The 24,487-nt window shown below is 50.4% G+C and overlaps 1 protein-coding gene across 1 annotated transcript in view; it reads left to right on the top strand.

Moving 5' to 3' along the window:
• The window catches only part of LOC144095410 (phospholipid-transporting ATPase ABCA3-like), a 96,788-nt gene that overhangs the window by 12,299 nt on the left and 60,002 nt on the right, over positions 1 to 24,487 (top strand). The window contains exons 7-17 of the mRNA XM_077629160.1: positions 2,504 to 2,692; positions 3,625 to 3,806; positions 4,895 to 5,017; positions 5,381 to 5,495; positions 6,346 to 6,500; positions 7,632 to 7,787; positions 8,905 to 9,375; positions 13,298 to 13,474; positions 13,866 to 14,204; positions 17,029 to 17,536; positions 19,798 to 19,923. Coding sequence (XP_077485286.1) covers positions 2,504 to 2,692; positions 3,625 to 3,806; positions 4,895 to 5,017; positions 5,381 to 5,495; positions 6,346 to 6,500; positions 7,632 to 7,787; positions 8,905 to 9,375; positions 13,298 to 13,474; positions 13,866 to 14,204; positions 17,029 to 17,536; positions 19,798 to 19,923 — 2,541 coding nt within the window. The remainder of the gene's footprint in view (positions 1 to 2,503; positions 2,693 to 3,624; positions 3,807 to 4,894; positions 5,018 to 5,380; positions 5,496 to 6,345; positions 6,501 to 7,631; positions 7,788 to 8,904; positions 9,376 to 13,297; positions 13,475 to 13,865; positions 14,205 to 17,028; positions 17,537 to 19,797; positions 19,924 to 24,487) is intronic.

Genomic DNA, 24,487 nt, shown 5'->3' with positions numbered 1-24,487 from the left:
CCCAAATGTTCACCGGACATTTTGTAGCCACCAGTTTGCGCCCTCATTCATTTAGGACCCACTTTGTTACCCTTCCCGCCATCGATTGTCTGTCCTTTGCACGACGTGTCTCTTGAAAGCCAATTTCCTCCCCTTCTATTCCGCCAGTATAACAAGTCCTTAGGGCTGGCTGATAAGACAGCCTGTCTACATGACGCAAGGATAACCTGAAAGATGACTTGGAAAACACGGTTTCGCCGACCGTGTCCCTACACTCTAAACAGAAAGGACTAAAAAAGGGAGTAAAGCTGTCCTCTAGAGCAAACCGTTTAAAGAGGAGCCCGCTAGAAGACACCTTTTTCGTTCCATTTTACTCCTTCACAAGCGTGTTCTTGTTTAGAGTGTAGGTCGCCTTGTTCTGCTTGTAAGGACGACGCTTGACAAACCTCTAAATGGGCTCGGAACGTTTATTTTCTTGTCTGTGAAAACTGTACAGAACCAAAGAAGCTTCACACTGACGAGTTGTACCAGACCAACAAAATCTATGACGCAACCAGGACAGTCCTGTAGAACGAGACAAGCAGATTGACCCGCTCTGCTTAGGATGCAAGATGATTATTTGCTTTCCGCTCTTCATTCTGAGCAATACTATCACTTCTTCCTTGCTTTTTTGTACACGATGAGTGATATCGCACAGATTCCGAGACAATGCTTGTATTCACTGATACCTGAGTGACTCCGAAGGTAGGAAAATTCGCGTTTTTATTTCTGCAGCTGTAGGAGTTTAACGTTTCAAGTTTTATACATCGGTTTATACAGAAAAGGGAGGGACGGGGGAAAATCTACTGAACCCTGCTTGGAATTTGTTTTTGACGCCAATGCTTGAGTTCATGTTCGTGGCAACAGTAAACACAAAGAGCGGCTAGTAGAAAAGCAACCGAAAATGAATGAAATCAAAACTTCTTGATAACACTCTGAGTATGTGTATTTACATTTCGCAAATTTGGGTGTCGAGGGGCACGACGCATGTCATCCAAAATAAAATGGAGCTTGTAAACGATTTCAGAGGGGTTGGGGGGGGGGGGGGGCTGTTCAAATAGGACCGCCACCTCCAAGAATCACCCATATGCCCGCCCTTTGTACAAGGCTACAATAGTTTTCGTCTTTATTTGCTCCCCGCCGGCAAGCTAGAACAACTGAATTACCCGGTACGCTCGATCTGGGTCACCCCATCGCATTTTAGGCGGGAACGACAGTGTCGTCAATTCTACTACGAGCTGCACTGAACCAGGAGTCACCAAACACTTCCGAAAATTCCACTGCAAAAAAATACTGTTTGCTACCTTCCTTTATACAATCGCCATACTTATCATCTGTCACCGCTTCGCGCACTTCTGCGTGTGTTCCCAGACACCCTTAGAACTTGTGGAGGTAGCGGTCTCGGTCACAAAGGAGATGCCCTCGACTCAGCGTGGCAAGCTCAGCCGGAGACCAGCTACCAAGTGACAAGGGGGTTGGTCGTTTGGTACCCAGCTTTTGCCGGTCGCAAGCCAGAGAATGGGTCGGAGCCAAAGGTTCACAAATCAAAACAAAGTTTATACAGTTGAGAGACGATACAGAGGTTTTCACAATCACTCGTACGAGCAGATACGAAGTGATTTACAAATACAATGCACTCCAGCAAAGTAACAATAGAGAGAGATCTTTGCACCTCTAGTGCACTAACAGAGCGACAAATTATGAAAACAATTTGTTCACCGGGCACTGCGACAGTCCGACGAGTTGAGGAGCACGACGGGACCGACCCGCAGACTGGCGCACGTTGCCTCGCTGGTCCGTCCTTGGCTGGTCGAGTGGTGTTCTCCCGGGAGTCGAGCGGGCGCGCTCCTCGGAAGCTTAAACGGCGGCTCGGGCTAACAGACAGCGGTTGAAGCCCCTCATTTATAAGCGCAGTCCGCGTCTGTTCGCGCCAGGGCAGGCGCGCACATACACGCAGCTTCAGCTGCACAAACTCCTTCTCCTTCTTGCACCGAGCGTGCGACCCCATTGGTCGAGCGAGGAAACCATCTTCTAGAACAATCTAGGTCATTCGCGGCACGCAAAGTCATCGGCGCCGGAGCGAAGGGGGAGGGTATCACTTTGGTGCGCACAAGGTTACCCCTTTCTGTCGACAACAAGCAAAAACTTCTCCAACATTCGAGAAAAATCGACGCCGCGCGTGTGTATGTTTACTTTGGCGTCCCGCGGGCGAGCTGAGTGAAAAGCCCACGCACGGTTTAAGCGCTCTGCGGGGGTTCTTCCCCGCTGTTTTTTTTTTTTACTTTACCGCTCGCGGGCGCGATTGCTTAGGCGCAGCGCCGGTTTTTTTTTTTTTTTTTTCAGAAATGCGCCGAATTTTGTGACATCATCTTCAAAGCGATTTCATTTCTTTTTAAGTGCAGTAAACGAGGTTTTTAAATGTGCCTGCAGCTTTTCTTGTATTTGGTCGGTTGAGAAACGGGCCCCATTCGCCTCTCCTCCACAGGCCGCTTGTCCACCATCTTCTCGATGATCTACTGGATCTTCAGCATCGCCTTCCCGTACCTAATGCTGCAGAACCCGCTGGGCCGAGGCTACTACCTGCGCAGCCGCGCCTCCAAGATCATCTCGTCCGTATCGCCCGGCATGGGCCTCCACTGGGCCTTTATGATCATCGAGCGGTTCGAGAGATTCCGTAAGTAAGCGTAAGCATGCACGGTCTTGATGGCGACCGGATCATGCCACCGCCGTCTATATCTCCCGGTTTTTCAGCCGTTATTATAGAAAAACACGGTGGCAACTGCCTTTCTTTCGGGCGGTAACATGAAGCATGAAACACTTATACCATGCTGCAGTTATTCGCTCTGCAAAATTTCGGATTCACGCGAATGCATGAAAACGATACGCAGTAGGGCGCCCCAGGCGCTTAGTCACCTGGCGGCGTCCAGAATTTAAATTCTATGATACGACTGAAGGCCTTAGCTATGAAGTTTAAGCAGCAGCATCAAACTGCTAATCATGCGCACGGTTTTCCCTGTGCGCAAGCTTCGCAAAATCCCAGCTCTGGTTTGAGGGGAAGAGGAACTTATAACGCACAAGTGCTGTTCCGTGGGGTGTCATCAGGCAGCAGACATACCAGGTTTGCGATATAAGGGGAAAATCGTTAAACATGAGCTCCTTCTGAGCTCCTGAGGAACAATCGCACGTGCGGGTCTTGTGCTGCGGCATGGTCGGCCAGGGGTGACGGAAGAATCTATTACCCCCGTGTACCTGTGCCCTCCACTACGGCACCTCTTCCTTCCTTTCTTCTTTCACTCCCTCCTTTATCTCTTCTCTTACGGCGCGGTTCAGGTGTCCAACGATATATGAGACAGATACTGCGCCATTCCCATTACCCCAAAAACCAATAATTATTATTCCGGAGCCCCTGCACTACGGCACCTCTTTCTTCCTTCACTTTCTAGTTTATCCCTTCTCTTACGGCGCGGTTCAGGTAAACGAGGCAGCGCACTTACCACAAGGTCCAGTCGGTAAGACTGACGCTTGAAACAAAGTTTGATCACGAGTAGCCCAGCTGACTGGCCCGAACGCGAGCACTAATGAAACAATGCCTTCCACTCTCGACAGGTGGCGGCGTGAACTGGAGCAACATGCATGATTCCGCGTCGACGTTGGACAACGTTAGTCTCTCCGACCTGATGATGGTTAACGTCTGCACCTGTTTCTTCATGGTGTTTCTCATCTGGTACGCGGACAACATAATTCCCTGGGGGCCGGGCATCCACAAGCCTCCCTGGTTCCCTTTCCTGGTACGTGGATACCTGTATGTCGTAGCGGGCGAGCCGGAGCAGTCAACGGTGCCATGCTGGCGTATTATTAAGTCCAGGGCGTCTATTCGCAAATCATGGCCAGTACAGCACTCGACGGTGGCGCCACAAGCGGCATCGGCATACGTACGGCCAGCACTTCAGATCGTCCGACAGCCGATGGTCGATAGCCTCCGCTCATGGTCGCAATGTGCACTGGTTCGATGTCCCAGCAATTGCTATGATCTTGTTTTACAAAGTGGATATATGTATCTAAAGCCTGCTTTTAGAAGACCGTTTATAGCGGTAAAAAGGATTGAAGGCACTTCATGATGTTAGATAACTCTTTAGTCTTTTCTTTTAATACTCAGTCTGAAAAATTGAAGGGCAGATGCTCTACACGACATGTGCGCTCAAGGAAGAGGCTAGTCGTAGGTCATGGGGACTTCTTTTTCCCCTTCAGCTGATAGTATTTCTTTATGAGGGGTCGCTGCTTCTAATGATTGTCCTCCACTCTCACCTGTCCTGAACTGCATCTACTGACCACTTGTTCTCCCGAAGACCTCTCACCAGGTTCTGACGGGCCGTTCCCGTGTCCTGTTTCCTTGGACGTCCATCTCTAAGATTCTTCTTCCGATATGCTCAGCTCACCACATAACCTAACCAACGCCAAACCAGCCCTTGACTCCTGTGGCTTGGCTCCTATGTTTGCCACTTGACACCGTGCCGCTTTATACACATAAAAGTACACAAATACAAGAAAAAAAAACAAGAGAGCTCGCAGAAATTTTTTATTAGCTCGAAGCAGTGTGCTTCTGAGCCATATTTGTGGTAGATCAGACACTGTTACATGATTAAATTCTCTCTCTTCCAGCGCTCCACTCTTCTTGCTCGTATCCACGCTGCATGATCTCATTTAACCCGCTTCCCCTATTAGATAATTAAACAGTCTTTCGAAATGGCGCTGATAACGATGCACATGCTAACAAGGGCAACAAGGGTCTAATGAACATTGGCCGCGTTCCGTTGCGGCATATCTTTCAACCAGCGTGGCAACTCACTCAGGCGTTGTTGGTTTCTCGTGGCCGCAGAAGAGCTACTGGGTGCCCCAGCCTGCGAAGAACGTGAGGAGCCGGCCCAATGCCGACCCTAGCCTCTTCGAAACGGACCCCCAAGATCTTATTCCGGCCATTCAGGTCACCAGCCTCAAGAAGGTGAGACCCGCATGGAAACTGCGGTGACCTGTGTAATCGGGGCATAATTTTGAACGAAAAATCAGTGTGAAGATTGCGCTCCGCAATTCATACATTATACTGCGTGAGTGTTCGACAGCTGAGAGACAAAAGGTTGCTGCTGTTAGTTTCGGCACATTTGATGTGCTGCACTGAACCTGAGGTGGTTTTGCAAGATAAATGTGCGCTCTTGTAAAGATTACGTCAGTGGGCTTTACGCGTGTACGAAATTGTTGCGAAATTTTATGAGTGTAGTGACTGGAACGAGCACAGTCAAATATCCTTTCATTCTAAGACAGCCGCGATTTGTCTCTGTAGTTAGAGGTAATCTGTCGCTATTTTCAGTTCTACCGGAACTTCCTTTTGCAACACATCAACATAAAGGTTTTCCGGCACCAGATCACAGTTCTTCTTGGCCCAGCGGGATCTGGTAAATCAACGATGATCAAAATGGTAACTGGTAAGTTACTTCATCCCCTTTAGGATGTCTGTGCTAACGCCAAAACAGACGCTGAGCATATTTCAGAAGCAAGGGATTACAATGCTAGACTCTCCAAGCTGTGTATTTGTAACAAAACGTAATGACTTTCGAAATGACGCTGATGACGATGAACACGCTTTACAGCTGCCTCGTCCTTGACGCCGCTTGGCTTTTACTATTCATTTTTTTTTATTGCCTGTCTGCAACTTAGGTTTTTGAACCCTGAAGTCCTGTTTACTGGGACCAGACGCCTATCTGAAATGGGCCCGACATTGCACTAGTCACCTCAAGTTCGAACAGGGTTGTAAATTTATCGTATTAAATTTTATCCCGTAGAGGTCGGCTCTAAAACTTGACTCGAGCTCGTCTTCACCTCCATACCTCATACATATGCTCGTGTTGAGCTGCGTATCCGTCAGCCTGGCCAACTCCTTTCCCATCTGCGGACGGTCACGTTCGAAAGATCTAAAGCCCGTCAACCAGCCGGAATTTTGTAGTATGATCAGAGGCTACAGCTGGAGTCTCCTACTGCTGATTGCAATTTGGAACCATATTTAAAATCGCAAATAAATTTCCGCGCATGTTTGCTCCCCTGTTTTCTGTTGTCTTCAAGGCCATCTTCCTTCTTGAAATTAAAGCCCAACCAGGTCACAGAGAAAGCCATCAATGACAGCCCCTAAATAACTAGACGCAGCTGTAAATCTCATCTCGAAGCTTGTGAACCAGGCATGGCTGGAGGGAACTAGAGTAGGACAATATCACGTTGAACTCTCGCGGTATCGAGCTGCTTCACATTCGCTTTAGACTGTATCCCCACCACTGGACACAGGGCTGGTGCATCCTTCGAGCGGTCAGATAATCGTGGACAACTACGACGTGGTGCTGCACACAGAGGAAGCTCGGGAGCGCATCGCGTACTGTCCCGCGGACAACGTGCTCTTCGACGAGCTCACCGTCGAGGAGCACCTGCTCTTCTTTGCCATGGTGAGCCACACTCTGCCGTGCTTCGAGCGTAGTCGACACGCACTGCACCAGTGGAACAGGCGAGACACGGAAAGCTGTTCCGGCCATGTGAATACACAGAGCGTAATAACGGCGACCGAGACGCCGATAGGGTTCCACAAGTGGTGCCTCTCAACAAGCCAGGTTTTCATTAAAGCTGCGAACTGGGCGAGTTGGTATTGATTCATATTTGAACAGCGCAATAAACCAACGGGTTTATTGCGCTGTTCAAATATGAGCCAGGTTTTAGTCTGCTAGCGCTCATAGGGGCCATTCCCCGCATTTAGCCGTTGTGTGTTTGTCTGTCTATTTGAAACCTGTTTTGTGGCACGCAGCTCACCTGCCCACCGAATGGTGGGTGACCTGCCTAGTTTTATATATATATATATATATATATATATATATATATATGACAGGTGAGCAGCATGCCTTCTGTGTAAGGCGGCAGCTGAATTAATCGAGTTAAATTAACTAAATTAATCGAGCAAAATTAATTATGAAACCTGGGTCGCAACCCAACCTAAACAACGCCAGTCCCACCGATGACTGCACCTGCCTTAAAAGAGCAGTGGCGCATCTTAACCTGACCGCTACACCACTGCGCCAGGAATGGCGGAAAGTCCCCCAGGGATTTATGAATGGAGAAAATGAACAATTCCGCATATATGGATATTTGCGCATTATCCGTAAAACTGCCATCCGTGAACACTGGAACCGAAGAGAAGCCGAACTGCCAGCGCACCTAATTCGCATTTGGCCTAACTATGCAAATCCACCATCATTTTTCGTTTCTGAAATTCAATGCTTTTGGCGTCCATTAAATCTCTCGAAATTCCTGTTTTCGGTTGACACATCATAGGCGAGCAAGATAATTCTGCTTACGTTCTAAATTTCTCCAGTAGAGACGGACATCAGTTCGCTCGAACCTTGCAGTCATTAAGGTACGACTTGGCAGTCGTTTTGCCGTCGAATACCGAAAACAAGACCAGAAACCTACCAGTTATCCGGAGTATACATGAAAGTGCACAGCCGAAGCTGCTGAAGCGATGGTGGCGGCAAAAGAAAGACGCATGAAAGCTACTGGGTTGACGATGCCTTTTCTTTGCAATGCAGATGAAGGGTCTGGCCATGAACAAAATCCGGCCTGAGATCAACCTGCTGCTCACTGACATCCAGATGTCTGCCCACATGAGCTATCGCCCGTCCACCCTGTCGGACGGAATGAAGCGGCTTCTTTGCGTCGCAATAACGCTTCTGGTAGCCTCCAAGGTGAGCCGCACAGTGTGACGGTTTCATTGCACGTGGGACTGCAGGAGGGCCACGTTCGCGTACGCTGCTAACTAATAATTTATTACCAATTATAATTATTAAACGCATAAAACTGGAACATTATACATTTACAACCACGATAGCTTTTACAAGGAGTACACGCTAGAACAAGAACACGAGGACAAAGACAAGTACACGGGCAACACAGAACGTCGTCCTACGCGTTTGTCCAGACAGCGCAGCGTAAAACATGCAGCATCACACAGTAAACAGTAAACAGTAAACATGGAATAGTGCTTGTGGACAAGTCCATACCACTCGTATTATTTTCAGTTGTGCACTTCGCGCGCCACTGTCAAGATGAGCGTAGACCAACGAGCCAGAACAAGACTTATCTTGAAGGCGCACTAAAGATGATTCTGAGCTCGCCTTTTTAGCGCGAGAACTAGACCTACAAGCTCTAACCACACTTAGAAACTCCGAATTAGTGTCCTGTGTGGCCATTTCTTCATTAAAATCGGATTAAACGTCCCGGCTCCCGCCATTTTTTTAACTGACCTTCGAAAGTAGCAGGAGTCAACAAAAGCGTGTTGTGCCTTTCAGCAAGCCGCGCGGCGGCTTGCCGCTCTGCCATCGGCGGAGCGATACGTAGTAATACGCGTAGTGATCAACCGAATGCACGCGTATCTTTATTTCCGTGGGCCTAGTTTGCGGCTATGTTGTCTGCGACTGAAACTATTTATTCACAGGAACCCAAAAACAAAATAAAAGCGAAAGCAAAGCCGCCACGGGACTGGCTGAAAGGCACTCTACGGGTTGATTGACTCCTACTCTCGGAGGTCAGTTAAAAAAATGACGGGAGCCGGGACGTTTAATTCAATTTAATACGGGAAAGGCCACACAGGACACTAATTCGAAGTTTCTAAGAATCCTCGGAGTGTGTAGATGGAGTTCCGATGGTAAAAAGACGAGCTCCCAATCCCCATTAGTGCATCTTTAATAATCCTTGGCCGGGTGCGAAAAAAATGCAGCGCCAATAACAATAGCCGCACAAGAGCTGCAACGAGACGGCCAGCCTGTCGCCAGGCCCTCGCCAGGTGCGTCGCTCATGTCGCAGAGCAAGATTCTGGTCTTGGACGAGCCGACCGCGACCATGGACCCGCACAGCCAGCGCGAGGTGTGGGAGCTGCTGCTGAAGGCGCGGCGCCACTGCTGCATCCTGCTGACCACGCAGAACCTGCACGAAGCCGACGTGCTAGCGGACAAGATCGGCATCATGAACAAGGGCCTGCTCTGGTGCTGCGGATCACCGGGCTTCCTTCGGGAGCGCTTCCGGGCGGGCTACAACATCCGCATCGTCAAGGAGGTCGGCTGCAACGACGCCGCCATCGAGGCCCTCATCAAGCGCCACATGCCGCACGTGGTCGTCAGGCAGGAGTCCGACTTCGAAGTCGAGTACGCCATCGGCGCCAACCCGGGCAACCGGCGGCTGACTGCCATGTTCAAGGAGCTAGACCGCGAGCGGAACAACCTCAAGATTGGCCCCATGAGCGTCGCCATGTCGTCGCTCGAGGAGGTCTTAGACAAGGTGCGTGTCACGAGAGGCCTTGAAAACCTCGACGTGAAACGCTAATGCCGCCCGTGGGCTGCGCCGTGTCCGTGCACTTTAATGAACTCCAAGTGGTCGGAATCATTCTGGAGCACTCCACTACGGCGCCTTTTTTCTTCTTCTTTCACTTCCTCCTTCATCGCTTCCCTCACAGCGCCGTTCAGGTGTCCAACGAGAAGTGACAGCTACTATGCCTTTTACTTCTTCCAAGACCATTTTTTAGAAGGTAGCAATAATTGGTTACGGGGAAAAGGAAGGGGCAGAAACTGTCCCATTATTGGTACACGTTAGATAAAAAGGGACACAGCAATGAGTGAAAGAAGAGGAGAAATAGACGCCGTGGTTTAGGGCTCCGGTTAACACCACGTGGTATTCTTTCACGTCAACTGATATCGTACAGCACACGGGCGTCTTGTGAATTTCACCTCCCATCGAAACGCTGCCGTCACGGGCGAGATTTGATCTAGCGTGTTCGGGCTCATCAAGCGAACGCACTAACCGCTATACGCCACCGCTACGCTGACGTTGAGCGCGAACAAGCCAGGCGATTAGCCTAGGGAAGTATTTCAACTGCCGTTCTGTGCGATGGCGTATTTGATGCATGGACCTTCGGTATTTAATAACCAGTGTCATAGTGCAGGCAGGGTGGCGACGACGCATTCATGCAGCTTCGGAGACACGTGGTGCAGGTGCGCTATGAAGACTGATGGCAGAGCTTTGCGGGGTACGACTGAAGAAGCAGGATAAACATGTTGCCAGTGTTTATTCCTCTGTTCAAGTGGAAAACCAACCTTGATAGACAAGCGTGGTCAACTGTACCCCTGAAGTAAAACGCTGTCTTCACGAACCAACGGTGGCATCTGACGCCTCAAATGGGAAGCTGGCATCGACAAGTGTTGAATATCTCAACGGACGTTCTCTGTAGATGAGCTCAGCTATGCTAGAAGCGGTGGGTATCGGAAATCCACCATTGCTCAGGCGAAGTGAGAGAGACAGCCGCCCAGCTTGTTGTTCCAGGCGTTCAGAAAGGCAAGCGACGATCTCACGCGTTGGCCCCTTTGAGAATCAGGATGCAAAAAAAATTGGCAGTGTTTAACTTGGTTAAACCTCTCATAGTGCGTAAGCATTCCCAAATGAAAATGAAAATTCGCCTTTGAGGAACGTAAGTGACGCAGTAACTGTCTCACATATCTCGATGGACACCGGAAGAGCGGCGTAAGGGAAGCTAGGGATGAAAGTCGGACTGAAAGAACGAAGAGAGAAAGAGGTGCCGTAATGGAGGGCTACGGAATAATTTCGACCACCTGGGGATCTTTAAAGTGCACTGACATCGCACAGCACACGGGCGCTTTTAGCGTTTCGCCTCCATCGAAACGCGGCCGCCGCGGTCGGGTTCGAACCCGGGAACCGGATCAGTAGCCGAGCGCCTAACCACTGAGCCACCACGGTGAACGGTCAAAATCGGCCAAGTTCAAATTTAGGTGTTGGGCCCAAGTTTTGGTGTGGCCCAGGCCAAATTTTGGTCGCCATCGTGCTGGGTGCGGTCAGTTATGGTTAAACATCGATTGTAGTTCAAATCTGCCAAGGTCAAATTTTGGGGTGGCCTGGGCCAAATTTGCAGGTCACTATCGTGTTGGACGAGGTCAATTATGGCTAGACGTCGATTATGGTCCAAATCTGCTCAAGGTACAATTTTGGGGATGGGTGGGCCACATTTTAGGGGTGGCCTCCATGGTGGACCAGGGGTATCGTGGTGACCTCGAAGACATGGTACACCCTATGAAGCTTACAGCAATGCTGTTGCTATGGGAGGCATAATAAGGGCATTTCAAGGTCGTCCGGAGACATGTAATCGGAAATCGAGTTTTGCAGCGAGTAGGGCTTTCCTTCTAAAAAAAAAAGTTGCGGGCAATGTGTAGAGTCCGATATGTGTTATCAGTGCCTCCTTGAGACAGTGTCTGCGTCGTTAGAGGTCTGAATGGCCGCCTGTCCCTCTTCTGTTCTCTCCCGCAAATTGGGCAATAGCTTAGCGCCGCCTCGCGTCCACGACGCTAAACTACCCTCTAACAGACACTTCTTGAAGAAATTCACGCATTTCATTTCAATGAAAGCATTTTCAAAAATCATAAAAAACTGTCTGCATTACTACTATTTATAAATAGTAGATGAAAAAAAGTCGACAGGAACTCAGATTGCTTAGGAGTGATAGTGAGTGAATAAACTTATATTGTCGAACAGAAAAGGCATATGTCCGCAGTTTCCGCGCGCTGCGGCGTGCCACGCAGCTGGCAATTATGCCTCTGCGTAGCTCCACGCGGCAGCCGCCGCGACGCCGACGCACCCCTTCTGATCTTCGAGCCAACTTCGTGAAGGCAGGCGCCGCCCTACCACGGTCCGCGCCTCCTCCCCCCTCAGCTGCCGCACCAGGTTGCATTCGGATGTGCCGACATACGGTCATTATCGACTGGACATTCATAGAGCCGTGGGAGTGCTCACATAACCACTCCTGACGCAATGGTGCAGCGGTTAAGCGGAGTGCCACTTCACTGCGATGACACGTTCTGTCACCGGTGTGGTTTGTGCGATCCATTTTGTTCTTCCGGAGAAACCTCGCTCGGCCATTCATTAAGTTAACCGCCATCTGTCACGTTGCATGACACCATGTTTATGCGTACTATCGAGTGCTGCCATGCGCACACGCACACGCACGCACACGCACGCACATGCATGCACGTACACATGCGGACGCACGCAAACATACGCGCACACACAGACGGGCTTTCGGTCAACGGGGCAAAAAAGGCTTACGCCTTAATAGAACTTACAAGGTTTTGTAATAGGCTGATGCTATCACACGGCACCTCATTGAAACAGATGGACAATCGCAATACTGTGGAAACAGGGGCGATGCTGCGGGCACTGTACTAGAGGAGGAACTCGGGGTATGTTTGATTTGAAGGGGGTAGCGTTAAGGGACAGTAAGAGAGCGAAGTGGGTTAGGGTAGAAACGCGCATTAACGATGGTCCAGCTGTAATTAAAGAATTGGCGGTGGTTTAGCTCTGGTTAAACCTGGAGTGACTCGATAGCAACGGCTGGACAAGTGGAACTTGGTCACGTGACCAACCACGTGATCAGCCATGGCGCCGCGCCGCCGACAGCTGCTTCGCGCCACGTGGCCAACTACGTGACAGCGCGGCGGCGCAGCCACAGGGTGGCGGTGCCGCCACGCTGAAGGCTCGAAATACCACCGTAATGTAGCTATCTCTACAAAAGGGAACATGGGCAAAGCATTTCAGGAAGGCAAGGCGGGAAGTTTTCGGGGCTGGGTGTGTCGCAGCTGGCAGAGGACAGGGTTAATTGGCATTAAAATGAGTGGCATTTGTTGCAATTCGGGTATAACGGACGCTGAATAGTGGAGGGCTTTGAATTTCGACTATTCAGGGTTCATTAAACCTCACAGGATATGCTTTCATTTCGCTGAAAAATGCGGCCTTCGCTGCTGGAATTAGATACTGCGACATGGAGCTCCGCAGCGTAGCATAGTAGCTCCTCATTCAGCGAAGCGGGTCTGAAAACTATATGACAAGTTATCATGACAAATTGAGCAGAAAACAAGACTAGAAAAGCGGAATAAATGAAAAGACAGCAAATATCGCCAGAACTGAAAAAAAATTACAGATGGTTTCCATTTTTTAAATGTTCATGATATAATGTCGGACCGATTTCAGTTGCTATAGTAGAAGGCAGCAGGTTCCAGTCAATAATAGTTTTTGAAATAGAAGATCTGTGTTTTCCTTCCGTACGTATACGGGGAAGGAAAGCCATTCTGCAGCATCCTTTCTACCCATTTCGTGCTCATTCATCTTCCAGCTGTGCATGATTCGTTGTGCCATGGTCCAGGTGACCCACGACCCGAGCTTCCATTCAGGCATCGAGCCGGGAACGCCGGCGCTCTCCGAGCACGAGCAGGTGTACAAACCTGAGAGGGCCTTCGAGGCGAGGACGTGCCCTCGACAGCTGGCCTGGCTACTCAAGAAGCGCTTCTACATGTGGCTCCGGGACTGGCAACCGCCCGTGGTACGCTGACCACGCGGGGTCACTTCCTTGACCCTACCCATCGCCTCTTTTGTCCTACTTTCCCAATAGAGCTGAATTGGTACAGCAAGGCTAACCTACGGCACCGCACTGCTTGATTAAGGATTAGGCATCCCTTGGAACCAATGTAGGACACCGCACAAGCTGTATCGTGCTGAAAGTATCCGAAGACGCTTATCAATGAGCGGAGAGCTCGGATGTGCACTGAATATGTAGGGTATAGCTACTGACCAGATGGCATAATTATATGCGCATACGCACAATGTCCATAGTGTCTGACGAAGCTGAAATGGTGTTTGCTAAAACTCTATTGACTCGTTTTTGTTCCTTCAGCCTTGCAGCTGCAGTTAGGGCTAACTTCCTAACTGCGCAGGTGCGCTGGGTGGTTCCAGTGAGTGTGCTTCTACTGGCGACGTACCTGCAGCACATGTTCACCGAGGATAAGATGGTGTCGTCAGACTTCTACACGGACCGGCTGACGTACACCACGAAGGTGCTGCACGGCCTGGTGCCCATGGCCTTCATCACGGCCAATCAGAGCGTGGACCCCGTGATGAGGCACCTTAAGAAGCTCATCTCTGAGGAGGACATACGCCTCATCGACGTCAGCGCCGACCACACCAGCTCACGCCTCCTGGACATCGCTGACGAGAACCCCAGAACCTACAACTACCGGCTGCTCTTCGGCGCCATCTTCAGGGGAAACACCACGGTACTGGGCGACCGCACTATAACTTCCCGGGCCCCTACTCTTATTCCTCGAGGCACTAGAAGGGGCCGTCGATTGTCTGAAGCCACGGAAGTGGTTGCGATGCCGTTCTCTCGTGGCCGCGGCTTGTCATGCACTTGTATGGAGGAGAAACGCAAGGAATGAGTGTACAGTGCGATGTCAATGCATGTTAAAGAATGACATCAACGTCATCACTAGCATAACTACGGCCACTGCAGGACAGAGGAATCTCCCATATCCCTCCAGTTACCCCTGTCCTGCGCTATAGCTGCGGTAGCCTTATCCCTGCCATCATCCTAGTCTCATCCGCCTACCTGAATTTCTCCCGCCCCCTACTTCGCTTGCCTTCTTCTGGAATCCAGCGCGTTACCCTTAAAGGCAATCGGTTATTTTGCCTCCGCATTACATGCCTTCCCGGGCAGATTTATTCTTCTTGATTTCGCTTTGAATGGCATTAACTTGCGTTTGTTCCCTGGCCCACACCTCACTCTGTCTGTGCCTTAACATTTTACCTATAATTTTCATTTCCGTAACTCGTTGCGTTGTCCTCAGTTTACACTGAACCCTTCCCATTAGCCTCCATGTTTCCGCCCCATACGTGAGCACCGCTCAGATGGAGCTGTTACATACTTTCCTCTTCAGGAATACTGCTAAACTGCCGTTTGTGATGTGCAAGTGCACTACATCACATTATTCTTCTGCTAGTTATTTCACTCTCGTGGTCTCGATCTGCGGTCACTAACTGACCCAAGTAGATTTATTAGCTTGCCATTTCAGCGCTTCGCTGCCTGTAGCAAACTGCTGTCCCCTTCCTAGCTGTTGAAATTACATTTGTTTTTTGAATAACAATTTTTAAACCCACCGTTCTGCTTTACCTGTCTAGGACCTCGATCGTGCTGGCTCTTCGTCCCCTTTGTCACACAACAATGCAATTTCATCAACCAACGGCAGTTTACTAAGGCATTCTTCATTAACTTTTATCCCCAGCTTATCTGCATCTAGATGTCTAAGTACCTCCTAGTTAAGACGCGCTGCATAGTACTGTATAGATCATGTCTCCCTGTCTAACAGCTATTTTGACTGAGTTTTTAGTTTTCTATTCAGGACTACCGTGGCTATACGGTTGATTTACATATTCTCCAGTACATTTACATATGCGTCCTCTACAACCTCGTTCCGTAATGCCGGCATGACTGCTGAGATTTCGACTGAGTCAAATGCTTTAGCGTAAACTATGCAGTCTATATGGAGGGGTTGGTTATATTCTGCCATTTCTCTTTCACCTGACTGATGAGCTGAGTATGCTTTACGGTGTAGTAGCGTTTACGAAAGTCAGCTTGGTCCTTTGGTCGACTGAAGTCAACGGCTGCTCTGATTCTTGTCGTTTTTTCAAGTCCTTGATATCCCCTGTCTTATTAGTCAACGTATTGTTATCGTTTTTCTAAGATTCCGGTACGCTGGATGTCATGCAGCATTGCGCATACAGGGTGGCCATTTTTTACAGGACAATCTCTTCACCATCCTTGAACAGACCTGCAGTTACCTAATACTTACTGGTAGATTTCACCTTTTCATTGCTTCAAGGCATGTCGAATTACTCCATGCATCTGCTTCCGTCATTATTTTCGCGATGATTTCGGCTGCTTTGTAGATCAGTGAATTGCTCGGCTACATTAAAGCATCTCATTCATATTGGTATTGACATACTAATCATACTAATTTTATTGCGATGGCATAAGATGTCCCGTTCTAGAGAAAAGCCGGCTTCCGTTCGTCCGTTCCTGTCACGAAAAAGCAGGTGGCTCACCTGACACGGTGGGCAGGTGGCAACCTGCCCATAGGATTGTGGGCACCCTGCCTACTACGACGGATAGCAATAAATTAATTAAAACCAATTCAATGCAGTTTTAACCTGCCCACCGTGACACAGCGCATCAGCTAATTGGTCGAGAGATATACAGTCTCCCGAAGAACAATCTGTGCAGAAATGGGCCTTATGGGAGCTCGGGCAGAGTAACCTGAGTCTAAATCCCCACAGGTCGCTGTTTGAACCATCCAACTGCCGGGGCAGTGACGGATCGCTAAACCGCTGCAACACTGGGCTGCAGTAGTGGTATGAGGACTCCCCGCGATCCATGATTCTATGAGAGAGGAGGCATACTTAAGCGGGAAGGACATCTGATGCTTAAAGGGGCCCTTAAACACCTTGTGAGGAGAACATACCGGAGGACAGCATATCAACATATCATATCAACTGTCATAAAAATCTGAGCAAAATAACACACTTGTATACGCAGCAGAGGTCCCACAATCACGCGCTAAAGTTGGAGAGCCCTTCCCGGCGACTTACCATGCTGGCAACCTCCTCCGTCACTCGCACCTGCGTATTGAAAGGTGGCTATTGGTTAGATTCTTTCAGACGTCAGGCAGCTACCGTGGCCGCGGCCAATAAGCCGCGAAGCTCCGGCGGGTCAGGAAGCTCTCCCCAGGAGATGGGGCCGGCGAAGGAACGCCGACCTTCCAGCGAGCAAAAAGGGACGAGAGGAGTGGCAAAGGCTCCGAGACGCTGAAATTCAAATTTTAACTACAGATAACTCAGCTTCTACAAAGATTATTAAAAAAATATCTCTTCGTGAAGCGGCGTGAAATATTCGTGAAGCGGCGTGCTTTGACATCCTAGGCATACCGCGACTTTATTAGAGCCCCTTTCGGAGCTCCTTCAAGGGCAGGGTCGGAAAAAAGCTGTCATATTGGCTAGCGCGTTAAGTTCGGAAATGGGATGACGAGATGTCGACCGTGTGCGCAGCCCACGCTCTGGTTCAACGGCCAGTGCCCGCACGCCGCTCCGCTCCTGGTGAACCTGTACCACTCGGCGCTTCTGCGCAACATCACGGGGCGCCCCAAAGCCCGCTTGCAGCTGTCCAACCAGCCGCACAACAACCAGACGGCCTCGGAACGGCGCCACGGCGGCGCCGGTGGCAACAACGGCGGGAAGATGGACCTGCACATCCTGCTGCAGAGCAAGTTGTACTTCGCCGGGCTTCCGCTCAGCGCCGACGCGGTGCTCGTCGAGGTGCTGATGGGCATATTCATGCCGCTTGCGCTGTGTTTCCACGCGGCCAGCTTCGTGGTTTTCCCAATCACCGAACGCTGCTCCAAGTTCAAGCACCTGCAGATGATGACTGGCGTCTCGGGCGCCGTCTACTGGCTGAGCAACTTCCTCTTCGACGTCGTGCTCGCCGGCGCATGCGCAGTCTTCTTCGTGCCCACCATCTGCTTCAGCCACCGATGCCTCCATGACACCGAGTACATTGGCAAGTATCTCGTGTGTACCTCAGGTGGATCTCTGAGCCAGGCGGCTATAGGAGCGCCAAATCGGGACAGGGCGCAATGAAGTGAAATGCTCTACGTCACGTAAGCCGATTCCACGTGGTCAGCGGTTCCCTGCGCTTTCTCAACGCCCCTTTCTGCGAGCGCACCTTCTTTGAAAGGGTTGCCGAACCACGTTTTGAGGATTTCATGATATTGAAGGATTCAAGTATTTATAGGCTGTAGGCAAAGCATGCAGTTTTTTTCTCCAGAATTTAGGGCTGTGAGGTAACCGATGATTAGAATGCTCACTTGTTTTCCCATCATCAAAAAATAACGAAGAAACTTGGTGATCATGTTACGGACAGCGACATTTTAATTTCCGCTGCCGTGACCCATCGCGTCGTTCGATACCGCCAAACAATGCTCCGCGAGATTCGCCTCCGGTGGCTGTAGTTTTCTCCCCTCGAAGCAAGTAATGTAGGTCACATGTTTAGGGCAATGCCCCAAGGTGGAGTAGAATCGTAACAGGGCAGTAGTTACTCACTGGCATCCACCCAGGCGCAGCCATACGGCTACAAAGGAAATCTATGCAGCTTGATCAGAAGCTTCGAAGTAAAAAAAAAAAAAATCAAACTGCGAAGTTTTTCGGAAAGCATTCCTTTGTAGCCGTATGGCTGCGCTTGGGTGGATGGCAGTGAGTAATTTCTTCCTCATTAGCAAGCATTACAGCGTTGGAAATCGACCAGCACCACAGATAACATCCACATGCGCTCCATCCCTACTCGGCTGTGAGTACTGAAGGGAAGCCTGGAAGCCGTAGCGGCTTTATTAGGCGAATATGTAACCATTTAAAACGCTACCGTAGAAAGACCTCCCACGTTTACACCAAGTTTTAAACATTCAACCTCATTAAGCACGTCGAACACATTGAATACATTTAAGCTTGTCGCATTCTTAAACCCCTTCAGTTGCCCTTTAACCTTCCCTGCCACGGCAGCAGCGTTTCGATTGAGGCGAGTTGCAAAAGACACTCGTGTGCTGTGCGGTGAGAATTCACGTTAAAGAACACCAGATGGTCGTCACAAATGAGAATGAAAATTGGTTTCGAGAAAATGAAAGGTGCTGTAACTGTCTTACATCTTGCATGACAACCTCGCCGTAGGGGAAGCGATGAAGATGAGAGTGAGATAGGAAAGAGCGAAAGAGGTGCCGTAGTGGAGGACTCCGGAATAATTTCTACCACTTGGGGATCTTTGACGTGCACTGACATCGCACAGCACACGGGCGCCTTTGCGTTTCGCCTCCATCGAAACTCACTCCACAACGGCGCCCCTCGCTCTCTTTTTTCTTTCACATTCTCCCCATTCGTTTCCTCACGGCGAAGTTCGAGTGTCCACTAAAAGTGAGAGTTTAATTCCCCGCTTTTCCTTTCCTCAACACCAATTTTGCCACCAATCTACTATAGTCACTGCCCTACCACCTCTTATTCACGCACCAGCTGTAGACGTTTTCGAAAAGATATGGAAGTGGGACCGACGGGCGGAACGGTTTCAGCAGTGTTCAGACAGCATTGAAACGGGTTAAGCAGCAGACTGCGTGCAAGTGGAGCCGCCCTGGTGGTCGAACTAATGGCCTGTTCGAGATGGCCGCCCGTGGTACCGCCACCTCAATCAGTAGCCCTGGCACAACGCTCCCCTATCGCCAGGCACATTCCCGTCTATTCACAACCCGGCCAATGGTGAGGGAGTGCTCTACGATTAGCTGCTTGTTCGCTCTCTCATTCAATTTCCACAGAGACGCTGTCGTAAGAATTAGAGCGAATTAAAAAATAAGAACGAAGCAACAAATATATCGGTCTTGTAAACCTAACCTAAATTGGACACCACTTGGGAAGCCATAGACATCGTTTGGCTGCTAAAACCAAAACCCGAACTACGCGGCAGAAATAATTCAGTTAAAAATTCTCTTTGGGCGTCCGTGAATTCGAAGAGAAGTCAAGCGTAGCATGGGGGCGGCAGAAAGTAAGGTGAGCGGATACGGTTGCCGCAGCTGGCAAAGGACAGAGTTGATTGGAGACATGGGAGAGACCTTTGTCGTGCAGTAGGTGCAGTCAGGCTGATGAAGATGATAATGGTGATGATGAATTACACAAGCTGATCTACATTTACCTACCTCTAGAGCACAATACCGAAGGAAGCAAGAAATATTGTTTTTTAGTCCCCTGACACGGTACAGTAACGCAAGCAATGTTTTACTTCTGCAGCGATGCTGGCGGTGATGTTCATATCGCACGGGCTGTCCATGGTACCCTTCTGCTACGTGGTCTCCAGCCTGTTCAGCGACAGCTCGTTCGGCCTCTCCGTCATGGTGATATTCCTGTTTTTCGTTGGTGAGTTCTACACTTTGGTCTCGTGTGTAATGTCGACGCTGGCTGGTATTTTACCGTTATTATAGGAAACTCTCTGAGGGGACATACAGTAGACATTAAACACGCATATGAACAAGCAAAATAAGAAAGCCGGCAACGCAAGTCGTCCTTTACCCATATCGCAAATTGCTTACTCAGAGCACATCCTCTTTGCTGGAAAATGGGACAGGTTTGTCGTGTGTGTGATGTTTCTCTTCCTCTTACTTTCTCCCCCCCCACACACACACGCACACGCGCAAGCACATTTATGGGGTGGACATTTTCTTCTCAAAGGCCAATGCTTCCCCCCTCCCCCCCTCGTAAAAATCTGCGCTCGCTGCCTTAACTAAGCTTTGCGCCGACGCGACTGCATCTTTGTGCTAGGTACCAGCGGTGAAACACTGTTTGGTTTGCTCTAGTAGGAAGCCGTTTCACATAACATGGCTCACAAGCAAAGTTCTGGATCCGTTAATGCCATGCGGTGATAGCGCGCTGAAGCATTCCTTCGTAGACATACCTAAGGCAGTTATCCTGAGCCTATAGTGCGACATTTATTGTCCTTTTTTGACGATGACCCGACAAACGGACCAGTGAGCCCTCCACTTAGCGTTGACTATCGCGGTCGTTCGAAATCCCACAACTTCGTGAAGGGAATAACAGCGACATCCGTTCAGCGTGGCTCGTAATTTTATGAGTGAGAAAATTACGGCTAAACTGTTGCTACAATTCGGCAAGAATCTGTCTCCGTCCCGGGACAGAGCTGTCCCGGGATGAAGTGTCACCCGATCTGACAGCGGCCAGCAGGGGGGGGGGGGGGGGAGCTGCATAACAGCCGCGGCTTTGCACAGCCGGCCTCGACCCGCTGCCTTCTTCACACGTAAGAAATTCGAAGAAGAGTGACGAACGACAGTCAGCCCCAAAAATTCAGTGCATTAAACTCCAACTCCAATCACGAGTTTTTATTACACCAACGGAGAGCGGCTGCAACACTGCAACTTTATCGCTTGTTGCAGCAGAGCGTTTGAATGGTAACTGGGTCGTTTTGCTCCTAAGGAAACAGGCGCACTTAGCGTAGTCAGCCGCTCTTTTGTTTCCCCCCATACCACCCTGGGTAGAAGAGAGACAACCTCTTTGAAGCAGGCCGGAAGCGGCGTCGGTCAGTCGACCCCAAATGGGTCAGTAGCAGGCGCAGACCAACGCGCTGTGTTCACTCCCCCTTGGCAAAGCTGACTTTCTCTTCCAAAAACTGCCCTTCCGACGGGGCTGGTATCTTCGTGTCTGCGTTTCCTCAGTGTCCCCCCCCCCCCCCCCCCCCAAGCCTCTACTGGCCTTCCCCCGCGCGAGACTTGCATGTTTTCGGGTCTTCACTTCGAAGAATGCCGACCTTGCCGATGCCGGAAGAGCTGCTAATTTTTTACTAAGGCCTGTTACGTTTCGCCCACGACGCGCGGTATAGCCGGCGCAGATGCAACGGACGCCGGGGCTTCGTTCAAAGTGGCGGTCATTTTGGGCCCGTTCAGTGCTGCCGTAACGCCTCCCGCCAAGCGCGTCCAGGCAGGTTTCAATGCCACGTGTCGTCGTGTGTGCGTGTGTGTGTGTGTGTGTGTGCATGTTGGTGCCCACGCTTGTCAAAGCGCGGCAGCCGGGGAGAGGAGCTCCCCAACTGGGAGGCGAGGAGGTCTGACCGGCGCCGGCCCGGCGGACGCGTCACTTCACGTCTCAACATGTCCGTGCGTCGCCGTCTATTGCGACTCATCCCAAGCCGTTCCTTCTTGCCCTCGACTCCGTGGGTATAAAAGCAGCTGCCCCGGACGCCAAAGAGAGACTTCGGTTTCTTCCTTCGAGTAACGTGGTCGCCCTGACCGGCTGCTCTTTTGCGATGCCAGAATAAACAAGTTGTTCTGTTGCCAGTCGACTCATCCTTTGCCGGGACCTTCGGATGTTTCCAGCTGTGCCCCAGGCCGCCAGGCCAACGCTACCCTTGGGGCTTGCAACCCATTTGCAACAACTGGTTGCCAGCGGTGAGATCCCGACAACGGAGGCCAGCAGCGAAGATATGCGGTCAACTGTATGCTGAGCAGCACAACGACCATCCGGGAGCAGTGCAACGAGCCCTGTGTGATGACTGGTTGCCTGCAGCGGAACGACTGCGCTGAATTCTTGGCTGCGAGGTTTGGTGAGTGCGGGACTTTCTTCTTCTGAGTTTTGCCAGGCTTTTGTTAGTGTCAGAAACAGAGCTGGTAATTGTGTTGTCGTTGCTGCCGGGTTAGTTTGCGGCAAGACAATAGTAGGCAGTAGAGAAAGCAGCATTCGGAGCAGCCATGGATTTGAAGTCGTTGCGCAAACCAAAATTGCTGGAGCTTGCAAGAGAGTTGGGTCTGGATGTCTCAGACAAACTCAGAAAACCAGAACTGCTAAGGGCTATTCTTGAGTTGGAGGCTGAGGATGACGAGCTGTCGGAATGCCTTGAGACCATTGAGGAGAGGGAGCAAAAAGAGAAAGACGAGCGCGAACGTAAAGAACAAAAAGATAAAGAGAAAGAAGAGCGCGACCGTCAACACGCTTTGGAAATGAAGCGTCTCGAGGTAGAGATGGAACGCGCTCGTAATGGAAGTCAGGCACACGGTGCAGGAGAACGGGTATCGTTCAAAATGACTGACCTGATGCGGCCGTTTAAGCTTGGAGAGGACATTGGTTTGTTCCTGGTTAACCTTGAGCGAACGTGCGAGAAGCAGGGGTTCTCTCGGGAAACGTGGCCACAGCGCTTGCTCACTTTGTTACCCGGCGAGGCGGCCGACGTAGTCGCTCGCTTGAAGAGAGAGGAGGCAGAGGATTTCGACCAAGTGAAATCGAGTCTGCTAAAAAAGTACAGGCTGTCAGCGGAGGCGTTCCGTCGGAAGTTTCGGGAAAATGAAAAAGGCAGAAGTGAGTCATATACAGAGTTTGCCTACAGGCTTATGTCAAACATGCAGGAGTGGCTCAAAGAAGAGAAAGCGTTTGGTGACCACGAGAAAATTCTGCAGTGTTTCGGGCTGGAACAGTTTTATAGTCGGTTACCTGAGAACGTGCGGTACTGGGTCTTGGATAGGCCAGACGTTAGTACAGTGGTTAAAGCCGCCGAGCTAGCCGAGGAGTTTGTGACGCGTTGGGCTCGCGGAGCTAAGGACGGTCAAAAGGGTGAATTTGGCTCCAAGTCTGAGAGGCCGAAGTTACACCCATGAGAGCAAGGGGGGACACACGTAGTGCGGATGCGAGTGAAAGCAGTCCGACCGAACGTAAGGAGACGGCGGCAGCCGAAGCCGAACGCAGAAAGCGGTTCGAGAGGAGGCAAGCGCGCGTGTGTTATACGTGCCAGAAGCCGGGTCACTTTTCGGCGCAGTGTCCAGAAACAAAAAGAGAAGTCGTGTGTTTGTCATTATGTAGCACTGACGAGAACATGAAGCTTCTCGAGCCTTACATGCGAGACTTCCTCGTGAACGGGAAAGAGTGCCGAGTGCTTCGTGATTCCGCAGCTACAATGGATGTAGTTCACCCCTCTTACGTAGAACCCGATATGTTCACGGGCGAGTGCGCATGGATCAAGCAAGCCTTGGAAGCTCATAGCGTGTGTCTGCCCGTAGCAAAAGTGCTTATTGAAGGACCTTTCGGAGCACTTGAGACGGAGGCCGTAGTGTCATCTATGCTGCCCCCCCCCAGTACCCGTACCTATTTTCGAACAGGTCCGATCACCTCCTGCGCGAGAAGGGGCTTTTGTTTGGTGAGGCTAGCGTTCAGGCCTTAACCAGATCGAGAGTTCGGGAGCTCGCTGCAAAGGCGGTAGTTGCGGGGCCGACGTTGTCGAACAATGAAAAAGGGTCGGAGGCGCAGCAAGCTGATATTCGGAGCACGTCCGAACTGAATAAAATTGAGCCTGTAGCGTTGAAGGCACCAGGTACTGGAGAGGAAATGCCCGACACGGGAAAGTTAGAAGAGCTTCCGGTCGAGCTTCCGGGAATAGGCTCAGTGACGAACAGGGAAGACACTGATCAGGTCATTAGTGACTTAATCATTAAATCACCGCTGTCGGCTGAGCAGAAAACCGAACTACACCAACTCTTACAAGAGTTTCAAGGTCAGTTCTCTGAGAGGCCTCGTAGGACTTCTGTCCTTACTCATGATATAGAACTTACCTCGCCAGAGCCAGTACGATCCAAGGCGTACCGGGTGTCACCCCGCCAGCGCGATATTATGGAGGCTGAGGTAAAGAAAATGCTACAACTCGGTGTTATTGAGGCGGGTGAGAGTGATTATACCTCCCCTTTGATTTTAGTTGAGGTACCGGGCAAGGAACCTCGTCCTTGCGTCGACTACCGCAGGCTTAATTCCATCACTAAGGATCAAATTTATCCGATCCCTAACATCGAGGAGCGCCTTGAGAAAGTTAGTAGCGCTCAGTTTATTTCCACCCTAGATCTTGTCAGAGGTTATTGGCAGGTTCCACTTACAGAAGAGGCTAGTAGGTATGCGGCGTTCATTTCACCAATGGGAACATTCCGTCCTAAAGTTT

The sequence above is a fragment of the Amblyomma americanum genome, chromosome 6 (genome assembly GCF_052857255.1).
Source record: "Amblyomma americanum isolate KBUSLIRL-KWMA chromosome 6, ASM5285725v1, whole genome shotgun sequence".
NCBI classification, from domain to species: domain Eukaryota; kingdom Metazoa; phylum Arthropoda; class Arachnida; order Ixodida; family Ixodidae; genus Amblyomma; species Amblyomma americanum.
The sequence above is the reverse complement of the archived record's forward strand: the minus strand, read 5'-3'. Positions and strand labels throughout refer to the sequence as shown.